The 12,339-nt window shown below is 34.5% G+C and overlaps 1 protein-coding gene and 1 pseudogene across 1 annotated transcript; both read left to right on the plus strand.

Moving 5' to 3' along the window:
- The first annotated feature begins 5,550 nt into the window (after positions 1 to 5,550).
- LOC148781928 (putative inactive glutathione hydrolase 4) lies at positions 5,551 to 12,047 on the plus strand. Its single transcript, XM_088867324.1, has 6 exons — positions 5,551 to 6,085; positions 8,266 to 8,784; positions 8,893 to 9,119; positions 10,478 to 10,742; positions 10,905 to 11,042; positions 11,578 to 12,047. Exons 2-6 carry the CDS (start codon positions 8,725 to 8,727, stop codon positions 11,806 to 11,808), a joined length of 921 nt encoding a protein of 306 aa, XP_088723450.1. The 5' UTR covers positions 5,551 to 6,085; positions 8,266 to 8,724; the 3' UTR covers positions 11,809 to 12,047.
- LOC148781929 (glutathione hydrolase 2 pseudogene) lies at positions 5,768 to 8,598 on the plus strand (annotated as a pseudogene).
- Positions 12,048 to 12,339: the final 292 nt, after the last annotated feature.

Raw genomic sequence — 12,339 nt, forward strand, 5'->3', positions numbered from 1 at the left:
AAGTAAATAATTTTTCTAATCTAGAATTTTATTACCTTATTTGACACACTTTGTGAACACTAGAAAGAAATGAAAAATAGACAACTAATTTTGAGCTTCTGAAAATTTACAATTGTAGTCCATTAAATGGATGGTCCAAAGTTTGAATTTGGGAAAATCAGGAGAAAGAGTGCGTATACCATGCTCACAAGGGAGCATACTATGCTCCTACTCCCTCGAGCACACAACCCATCTAAGGAGATTTGTTTTTTTTCTAAAAATTTGGGAACCACCTAAGATTCACTAGGTGATTATTTTTAAAACAAAAAGTATCAATTTTTTGTTTTGTAACTCATAGATCTCACTATCAAAAAGTTGGATAGTCTCTGTTTAATCTTGAGATATTAGTTTTTTCAAGTGCACACATAGTGTGATTTGAAAATTTTTTAATTGAGGCTGGTCTATGAGTTGAAGTGGTTACATCCCCAAAACTTGGGTCCTACAAATACTCTTAGATTGGGTTTCACCCAAGGCAGTCAATGGACATTGTGTTTCCAAATAGCAGGAAATCATTTGGCTTGAAGAACCTTTTTAAGTCCCAATGAAATAATCCTTTCTAGAATTTATATACAAGGTGGCTAATGACGATATGGTTTTTGGTTTTTTTTTTTTTTTTTGGACAAGATCGTGAAGTTCTATTGATAAGATAAAAAAACATAGCAATTACAATAGCTGGGAATCACAAACTACAATGTGGGAACCACTCACACCATGTTTAACTAAAAAATCAGCTACCTGGTTGGCTTCAGCAAAGCAATCAATTCAGCGATATTTGTAGAAGAGTTGCCACAAGGACTGAAATAGCAACAAAGAATATCGGTATTTGAGTTTCAAATAACACCTCCAATACCAGCAGGCCTCAGGTTCTCAATCGAAGTACCATCAAAATTAAGTTTGATGCATCCATTTGCTTGTGGATTCCATCATCCCACATGTCTAATTTATCCAAAAAAATGCCACATAATAACTGCCAAGTTCATCACAATATCCACCTTATACACACCATCACCCTCCTTGGTAGTCGAGAACCACGGCCACATAGTGTGTAAGATCTTCTCTTTTTTTCCTTTATGCATAGAAGTTTCCACTTAAAAATTCTTCTATTTTGTTCCAACCAAACTTCCCATAGCAATGCAGTCTTCATAATATCCCACAAAAGTTTTCCTTTCTTTGGCAAACCTAACACACCTAACTGCTACTGCTCCAAAATATTTAGATGGCGTTGAGGTAAAGTCATAGCAACTCCACAAAATTGAAATGCCCACCTCCAAAGAGAACTTGTAAATTCACAATGGAGAAGAAAATGGTCCCCATTTTCTTCATCCCTTTTGCATAGCAAATAAATATTAACCAGGATCTTGCCTCATTTCCTAAGATTACCCACAGTTAGAGATCTATTTTGCAAAAAGGTCATAAAAAAAATTAACCTTATGGGGGACATGCCATTTCGAAATCTTATTGAGATTTCTATTATTCCATCGAACTCGATCATGAAATAATAATCTATATGCAGATTTACCCATCACTTTCCTCCTTCCAAACTATTTCATCATCTCCCTCTCTAGAGATATAAGTCTGTTGTAGCTCCTCAAGTAGTTCAGTTAACTGTGAAATAATAGAATCAGGCATTCTGTTATAAATACACTATATATTTCAGATAGTCCCCATCTCTTATCTAACATAAATTTTATTCACCTTTGCCAAAGGATTGGAGATTTTTTAGAAGAGTTGAGGAAATATGATTTTCAAAGGCCTATCACCCAACCATTTGTTTGACAAAAAATTAATCTTCTCACCATTTCCTACTACCGATCGACTGCAGTACATTACAATACCCCTACAGCTAAGAATACCCTTCCAAAGGTGTGAAAGATTTTGCCCACCCTTCCTACCAATGATGAGTTGCGTACTTTGATCCACTTTCCTCCAAAGCTACTCAGTTTCAGTCATGGACTTCTACCACCATTTTGATAAGGATGGCCCATTCACCAATTTTAATTTTTTGATGCCTAAACCACCCTCCATCTTTGGCGTACAAACTATATCCCAACTGATATTTCTTCCCCCATCCAAAGACCTCCGCAGAAAATTCATCGTCATCTTTCAATCAACTTGATTATAAGCATTAAGAATAATGGCAACTGATAAATGGGTAGGTTAGCCGATGACTCTTTTATAAGAGTAACACGGCCGTTCGAGGACAAAATTTTATTTTTCATAAATCCAATTTAACCTGATACCTTTTTTATAATTGAATCCTAAACATTCCTTGACAATCTCGAGTCTGAAATTGGAAGGCCCATATCTTCAACTCTCCAACCCACACAACCAACAAAGGAAGAGCTCTTCGGCATAGCCAACACTAATGATACAAGTTTTTTTAAAATTAGCTTTTAATCTCAAAGCAAGCTTACAACTTCCTAAAAAATTGACAACAGTGGAGACTCCAATCATAACTGCTCCATAAAACACATCGTATCATCTACGTACTCTAAATGTGAACTAATTAGACTTGCAGTCCTGCAGCCGTATTATTGGAAGTTTTGTTTTTTTTTTTTTGTCTCTTGTCTCGAGTGTTCTTATTGCTGTCATGCTCACCTCCACCGATCCGTCCGCTTTAATGATTTGCTCGTTGAATTACTTTTTGTCAAAAGATTTTATGCCCTTGCAAGGGCAACTGTCTACTCAATCCCTCAAGTAAAACTCAATCAAGAAGTAATTTTGAGAGCTCAAAATTTAGAGATCGAATAGCTTCAACTCATAGAGTAACTTCATAGCAAAAAGAAAACAATTTTTTTAAAAAACAATTGCACCATCTTCTATACACCACAAAAGATTAGCATCTCAAGATTGAATACAAACCGTCCAATATTTGGAGGGTGAGATTTAGTCATTACAAAACTCTATTTTTAGGTATTCCTTAGGTGGTTCCCAAAATTTCAGTTTGGAGTACGTCTTCTCGCGGAGGAAGTATGTACAATATACTCCCACGGGTCCATATTTTACATGCTCATAACTTTTTGCCAGGTGTGACAACACCTTTACATCATGGGCATCTTGGACGTGATTTTATATGAGAGAATATGCTGTCAAATTTCTTTACGTCATGGGCATATTGGACGTGATTTTATATCAGAGAATATAATGTCAAATTTCTTGTTGATTATAATGTATTAACCACCTTCAATAATTGTGGCATTACTTTCGGTGATGTAACCTTTTTAAGCCATAGATTAACCTCAATTAAAAAAGTTCCTATTATGCCCTTTGTGCATTTGGAAAAAAAAACTCTCGAGATTGAACAGAGATCGTCCATTTTTAGATAGACAGATCCAAGTGTTAGAAAAGTCTAATTTTGAATTTTTCTTTAGCGAATAATTATCCACTAATTCTTGGGTGATTCCTAAAATTTCATATTAATAAGAACTTAGGTGTTATAAAAAGCAGTCAACAGATCAATTATTAGGTGTTATAAAAAGCAGTCAACAGATCAATTATTAGGTGTTATAAAAAGCAGTCAACAGATCAATGAATCTATAAAATATTTACTAAATAAATCCATCTTTAAAATGGTTTTTACGAGGGGGTCAAATGTGAGTCGACTGACTCATTGAAACCTGATTTAACAAATAAAATGTAAATACATAAAAAAGGTCGTAACCCGAAAAAGGTGGGTTGGAAATGATTTTAACCTTTAGCTTATACACAAAATGCAAATATATCTACCGATGAATATTATAGTTTCTAAGCATTATTTCAAGGAATGTACACAGGGAGAAACGAAGAAAGGCCTTGGAAAGGGACACCGTTTGAAAATGGATTAATGGACATTCATTAGCTTTGTTGGCTATTTTATTCATAAAGCCATGTCAATTAATATCGAAACCTACTCTTTGGCTATTTTATTCATTAAGGCAAGTCAATTAATATTAAAACCTACTCTTCCACTGTTTTTAAAATATAGGTTATAGCTGAGGGAGTGACTATTTTAGTGGTAATATTAAAGAGAAAATTGGGGAAATTGCACATGTTTAATTGTTTGCATGGATATTTTTATGTTCCATTTGACTTGGCATTCATTATTAATTAAACTCTAGAAGTTCAGTAGAATGATCAAACCAAACTCCTCTCCTATTTGTCTAATAGTAGGTTTTAGAGAACTACCTAATTTTGTAGTCCTGAGGAACAAGCACTCTATACTTAGGTATCGTATTTCAAAATATGTGGTCACAAGGGCCATCACCATCCATCCAACAAGTCGAACAATAAAATTATGAGTGCATGTAGTGTATTCCCGTAGGAGCATACTATAGACCTACTCCCTTGGGTAAAAGAGCTACGTATGGATGTTTTTCTTCTTTTTTTCTTTCTTTCTTTTTATTTTTATTTTAATTTTTTTTTGAGGTTGTTCATTCGGTTGAGTAGGTTATATTTCTAAAATTTGGGTTGCAGATAGAGTTTTACTTGAGGGACTGATGAATGATACAGTGCCACATAAGCTTGTAATCGTCCGGCTAGAAAATTCTAGAAAATTTTGGGACATGAATGCAATATTTTGTGACAAATCATGTCAATTATAGATAGAGGCAAGGCTTGTTATTGAAGGCACAAGGATCATAAAAAATTGATTTTGAGTTTCAGAAATAGTGCATCCTGCAATACATTATCTAGATCGTCTATTTTCAAGATTTTCATTTGTTTATAGATCTACTTGATTTTAACTATTTTTGGATTTTAAAATTTTATAATTAGATATAAAAATAGATTTTGAGACAATCCTAAGAACTTTATTCACCAAAATTTTATGCTATGATAAACTTTGGAGGTGCACCTTAATTGGATTGTTTAGGGTACTTGCAACCTTATAGAAACCACACCCATTTTAAAATTGGTATTTCTATCATTGATATATGTGTCAAACACTATAGGGTTATGTGGGTGCTCACGCTATAGAGTAATTTATAAACATCACTAACATAAGACGTGATATTGCCCATATGAAGTATTAAATGCCACTAGTATGCTTCAAGTGGGTGATGTCATACCCCATGTAGATGATGTCATATTCCTCCTAATGACAAAAAATACCCTTATTAGAAAAATGTTTTATGTTAAAAACAATGGTACATAAGTGTTCTAGATTTATTGAGTACATCCTAACATAACCTAACACGATTAACAAGGGTATATAAGTGTCCAAAATTTGTTGAGTACAATTACTCTATAGTATGAGCACCATAATATAATCCAATACGAACTGATAATGTTTCGTAGACGTATGGCATGTGGGATGCGCCGGATGGCATCATAGGAAACTTCTATAATAAAAATATGTAGAGTATTTTTTTTTAGGTGAATAAAAAAGTGTTAAGTCATGAAGGATTTGGACCCCTACCATTTAGTGATATTACATATATAGTGTTGGAAACATGTATTCTTGGTATATGAGCTTCTATAAAAAAAAAAAAAAAAAAGGCTTAATATTCAACTCTTGTCCATTCTCATTAAATTAAAGGGTAGGGGCCCAAAATCCTCAATTGTCCTTCTTTTCTATTTCTTTTTTTTTTTTCCTTTTAACTTATCAAAAAAAAAAAAACCATACCCATGTCTCCATCACATGTATTTTTCTGTCGTATTGGGATCTCATAGTATTTAAAGCCCTTAAGGCAATCCGCATTCTCAAGGTGTCTTTCTCGCTTGTTTGTGTTAGTACTAAGCATCATCCTCAATGGCCCAGCAGCACTCTGCATCCCAAGTTCAAACAACCTTTCCGGCCCCAACACCCTTGGTTATACCAGAAGTGATCACAGTAGAGCATGGTGCTGTGGCGGCAGATCATGACGTTTGTTCGAGAGTTGGTAGCGATATTCTTCAGAAAGGGGGCCACGCAGTTGATGCAGCAGTGGCCACAGCCTTATGCCTCGGTGTTGTTAGCCCAGCATCGAGTGGCATTGGTGGGGGAGCTTTCATGTTGGTTAGATCTGCTGCATATGGTGATGTATATTGCTATGACATGCGAGAAACTGCTCCCGGAGCGGCAACAAGGGTAAAAGAATGAATATATTTGCTTTTTTATTATTTAGCAAAAATAAAGGAAATTGTTTTACTCTAATTTCAGCTGATTCTTGGCTTTCATGGCCTTGTCAGAATTCTTGAAAAATGATAAAAAAAAGTACTGCACCACATAAGGAGAATCGGACTCAGCCGAATACCATGTTCTGATTTTATATATATTTTGTATAGGTCAAGCTTTCTATGTTCCCCCTACAACATAGATGTTTTATCCTCTCCTTATCCAACCCTCCATTTTTTAATGTAGGCTTAAGATTGCACCAATCACAATGTCATGTCTCTGCACTGTTTTATTTTTAATTTTTTTCTATAAACTGTTTTGACAACAAATTTTGGATGTCCATTCCTCTAGTAAACATGCACTAACAAAAAATATATATTTTTTCAATAAAATAAAATGACCAAAAAGTTTGAAAGGGTATTTTGGTCATTATGTTTTATCGAAAAATTATTGTTAATATTTTTTATAGGTGCGCCCCAACGAGAAGATGACACGTACCAAATTTCATATTCAGAAAAATTAAAAAACTAAAAATAAAATACTTTGAGACGTCGGATCTAAGATCAAACAGTGAGTGGCTCTCTTGATAAAAAATGGATGGCTGGATGATAGGAGGAGGATAGAACTTCAATGTTGTAGGGGGAACATAGAAAGCTTTCCCTTTTATTGCATCCTTATATAATTTTTTGCCTTTATGGGTGCGGTTTCTATGAGGATGCAACCTTAAACAATCCAATGAAGGCGAAAAAATTCTTAGCATTATTTTAAAATCTATTTTCATATCTAATTAGAAAATTTTAAATTTTAAAAATGGTATAAATCAAATAGATCTATAAATATATGAAAATCTTGATAATTGACGATCTAGATATTGTATTGCAAGATGCACTATATTAGAGACTCACAAACTTTTTTTTTTCATATTCATACATCTCAATGTCGAGATGATCGATTAGATGGTTTATTCAACATTAAAACAACATTTCCGATTTATTTTTGAGGTACATATGTGATTCTACATTTTAAAGTTGCAACCTTATATAAACTTTTCCTTTTGTATATTCCTTTTTATAAGCGTGCGTGGTGGAGTGGGCCTTTTGGCTATTATTTACGTCACTTGCATTCTTATGTCTAGGGTTTTATTAGAAATATACATGTTTGACTACTGGTATGGCCCTATTGCAGAAGTCCCATGCCATTTGCCGAGCACACTAATGAAGCATTTGTGAAAGGACCTGGTTTTTGTGCTGTCAAGCCCGCATATGTAGGAATGCGGGCTGCCGAATAAAACTATTTTAAGATTGATTTCAGGACTTAATTTGTAAGTACATGTAATATCTAGCATGGAGATCATGAATATGAAAAAATAAAACTAAAAATAATAATTCTAATAAAAAAAAAGTTTGGATTGTTAGTTTCCATTGTTTTTAGATGGAACATCTACTTGCATCCATCTTTAAGATGGATGCTTTACACTTTCTAGACCACATATGTAGACATGCGGTCCAGCTTGCATGAAACAATTTCCCTTTGTTGAAATACGTAAGTATCTTATTCTTTTTATACACTATTTTATTATTATTATTATTATTATTATTACTATTATTGTTGTTGTTGTTGCTATTGTTATTGTTATTATTATTATTATTATTATTATTATTATTATTATTATTATTATTATTATTATTATTATTATTATTATTATTATTATTATTAATATTATTATTATTATTATTATTACTATTATTATTATTACTATTATTACTATTATTATTATTATTATTATTATTATTATTATTATTATTATTATTATTATTATTATTATTATTTAACAGGACATGAACTTGGCCGAGTTACTCGGACTCGGACGAATAACTCGCCTCAGCCGAAGTTTGAGTCAAAGGGATTTTTGTAATTTTCGAAGAAAAAACAATGTCTTTTGGGTTAAAGTGTCAAAGACTTTTACATGGGGGATATTTTAAGAACCAAGGCAAATGTTACATCTAACATGGCAATTCGATAGTTTTCCCTAATTTCAATTTATTTGTGACTTTACTAACGAAATGCCTAAATAGACATTTCCACATGTTCCGTTTGTTTTTTCACAAACAAATACTCAAATGCCATAATAATGTAAAAAATTATATGTACAGGATATGTATGAGCATAATCCCGCTGGAAAATTCCAAGGTGGACAATCAGTAGCAGTTCCAGGGGAATTAAAAGGTCTCTATGAGGCTTGGGAGAAACATGGGAAGCGTCCTTGGAAGGAACTAGTGCAACCTGCAATTGATCTAGCAGAGAAGGGATTTCGGGTGTCTCCTTTTCTAGCATATGAAATGGAACAATCAGAGGATGCAATATCCAGAGATCCCGGTTTACGTGAGAAGTTCATGGAAGATGGAACACTATTGCAGCCTGGAGATCTGTGTCGCGACCTTCAACTTGCGAGCACGTTGCAGAAAATTGCAGATGAAGGGCCCTAGGTGTTTTACAACGGTCCCGTGGGGCGCGATTTGGTTGCTGATATCCAAGACAAAGGAGGGATAATCACATTGGAAGACTTGCAAGGTTATACCGTTAAACGCAGAACGCCAATTTCCAAAAAGGTCATGGGGCGCGAGATAATTACGATGCCGCCTCCTTCATCTGGCGGTGTTGGGGCGCTACTCGTGCGTATTTTCTTCTGAATTTACCGTATCTCTCACTCTCTCTCAGACACACACACAAACACTTTTGGTTGGTGATTGACTACCTGAAAGATCGATTTTCTATTGTAGGTTTTGAATATACTTGCTCGATATGGTGAGCTTTCTGGACCCCTTGGACTCCACCGTATGGTTGAAGCATTGAAGGAGATGTTTGCAATGAGAATGGGACTAGGGGACCCAGACTTTGAAGATGTTGAACCTGTTGTAGATGTAGTGCTCGCTGACTTAGTAGCAAGATATTTGAAGAACAGAATAGATGATAACACAGCTCACGATCCTTTCTTTCCTATTCAAAGGTACCCATATATATTCTTAAGGGGAAGTATATAACAAGATCATTTACTTTTAATTTAATACAAGGTGGTCACAATGAATCTTGACAATTGGATATGAAATGTGGTGGTTGCAGTTATTTCATTGTCCAAGCTTAAAGTCCAAAATAATTTTTTTCAAACTTTGTAACACACCCAAGCTGTGAGATATCACATCGAATGGTTATAAGTAATTGTAACTTCCTTGTACCAAAAGGTAGATGGTCTCATTGTATACAATCCCGATTCTTAAAGCTTCTTATCCAAATAGCTAGCAACACTAAAGCGATACTGCTCATTTGACATAAAATGTTTCCTTGCACAATCGTTGTCAAATATTTTTGGGTAGAGAGATTTCTACTTCTTATTTTATTGTTAAGTTGACCACATTTGTACAATATGCGCTCCAGAGGTATAAAGCAACCATCTAAAAGATGGATGCAAATCGGTAGTCTATCTAAAAACATGCATAACTAACAGTCCAAATGTTTTCCCAATAAAATTATTATTTCTTGTTTTCAATTTTTTTTTTTTTACATATTCATGATCTCAATGTTAAATATTATATATTCTCTAAAAATTAGGATCAAATTATATTTAAAAATATATATTTATTGCCTAGGCCGCATTTCTACAATATGCAGGCTGGCTGCATAGAAACAATGTCGTTTTTTATTGCTTACTATTTTTATTTATTTATTAGTCTTTTAGGGTGTAGTATGTGAAGTTATATGTAGCTTTGTCTTTGTGTGAATCAATGGGGATATCGGGCCCCTACCTGTTTTATTAAAAAACAAAAGAAGTTTTACATAAACTCGTCTTATACAAAACTTGGCAAGGGAACAATAGCAATATCATATGAAATATAGGGCATTACAAAATCAAAGGGGGCGAGCGCGCCACACAGTTGCTTCATTCATAAAGACCGCTACCTTGGCCAAAGATATACTTATCTTTATTTCAATGGAACTACTATATGAAACAAGGGTTTGCATTAGGATGAACAAAGTGGATTTGTTTCAGCATAAAAGATCATAACACAACATTATAGATTCTCATTTCTATTTAGCACCAAAATGATAATGATCTAGAAAGATAAGATCTTGGAAGGATTAACCCACATCCTTCTCTATGGTTGTGGAGAATTTTACACAAATATTGTCCTCTAAATCTCTTCGTGCATGTCAATGTGCAACGCCTTTTAATGGCTAAACGAACACTTATCTCTTGCCTAACCACATCGTGAGGATTTCATTACAAAGCCATTGAGCTCTCTCTCTCTCACACACACAATTTTTTGAACTTTAAACTTCCACATTCAAAACACCATCTTTTTCCCGCAGGTGGAGGCTACTCAGTGACCACGGCACCAGTCACTTGTGCGTCGTTGATGATGAGAGGAATGCAGTTTCTATGACTACTTCTATTAATAGCTTATTTGGAGCGTTGTTTCGGTCTCCTAAGACAGGGATAATACTCAACAATCAGATGGATGATTTCAACATCCCTACAGACATGATAGACACCCCTAAACCTTTAGCATGTGCAAACTACATCAAGCCATACAAAAGGCCCTTATCCTCCATGATGCCCACTATATTCCTCAAGGTCCTCTCTCTCTCCCTCATCATCATCATTTTTGCTTTTTTCCATTAATTGGGGTTGGCTACATGAACTCCTGATTCTCCATGCGGCTCTATTAAAGGCCATATTTCTCTCTCTCATATGAGAAAATACCTTCTTACTACGTATCCCATTTATGTTAAATAGGATGGAGTACTTGAGGGTGTGATTGGTGGAAGTGGAGGACCAAGAATAATTCCTACAACTACGCAGGTCCTTTTGAACTATTTTGTTCATGGCATGGAACCATTTTTTTCTGTTTTTTCACCTCGACTCTACCATCTGGTATATTTCTACTCGCCTTCTGCTTCTTCATTCATTCATGTTTTACTTTATGTTTTGGAGTACTTGAGATTTGCTTTATGAGTGTGGAAGATCTTAGCCAAGGTGCCCCATGAGAAAACAAAAGTCAAAAATTCATTACTCAAAATATCATTAACATCATCATTAGATCCCCAATCTAACTATTTAATTTGTGAAAATATGATTTACCAAAAATAAGAAATCAGATAGAGACACAGAGAGAGTCGAAGTTCAAAATCAATTTGTAAATGGTCTTGGAACCAAGGAGATTTTAGAACCTCTCTCTCACACACACACACACACACATTGGGCTAGTGAGAAATATTGTTACTCGAGTACATATATTTTATAGGGATTGTATAATAATAGGCCATTTATTTTTGGAATAAGGAGGTCATAATCACTTTAGCCATCTATCCGAATTAAATATTCTCATTATGTACATTGCCTATTTTTTACCATATTGCAACCTATTTTGTTTCTCTTTCTCATCTTTCTTTTTTTTTTTTTTTTTAAGCTTTTACCGAAGACTTTGGAATACGAAAACTGGGACACAGTGACTAATTATCACATCGAAGTGCCTAAGGATGATAGGTCAGCCCTGATAAAGAAAGATCATGTGCTTAAAGCAGTATCAGACAAATCGCACTGCCAAATTGTGATCCATGACATCTCGACTTTTCAAAAAAAGGGACAACTCACTGCCGTAAGCGACCCAAGAAAGGGCGGGATCCCTGCTGGCTACTAAAATAATTTCTCTCTTTCCATTGTGCCTTTTGCTGCTTTGTTAATGGCCTTATTATAGTTTGGGCTCAATAATGAGTATCTCCCTTGTTTTTCTTAATAATGTTTAAGGCTCCTTTTATTACTTGGATTTGAACACTCTTTTTGTTAGTTGGATCTGTTATCATGTCCTGTGCTATTTGGATTTGATTTACTCGTCCTTGTCCTAAACCTCTTTATCTTAATGAATGATAATTGTCTCTCTATCCCTCTGACTTTACCAGTTATTTGGATTCGAAAAGATGAGTACCTCTGTGATAAATCTCTGCCCATAATGTAGTATATGGAAAGACGTATGCGATAAATCTCCCTCAAGAATGTAGAAATGCACACAAATTTTCTTGGGAGAAAATTACATAGGGACACTCTTTCGACCCCAAAATTACCAAATGAGGCGTTTTATGTAAAAATTAAAAAATTCCGACAAGCACCCTTTTTTAGAGCGAGACTTTTTGTTTTTCACAATTGCCCATATACTTAACAATGATGACACCGG

The sequence above is a fragment of the Amborella trichopoda genome, chromosome 5 (assembly GCF_054954075.1).
Source record: "Amborella trichopoda isolate Santa Cruz 75 chromosome 5, AtrichopodaSantaCruz75HAP2 v2.0, whole genome shotgun sequence".
Taxonomy (NCBI): Eukaryota; Viridiplantae; Streptophyta; class Magnoliopsida; order Amborellales; family Amborellaceae; genus Amborella; species Amborella trichopoda.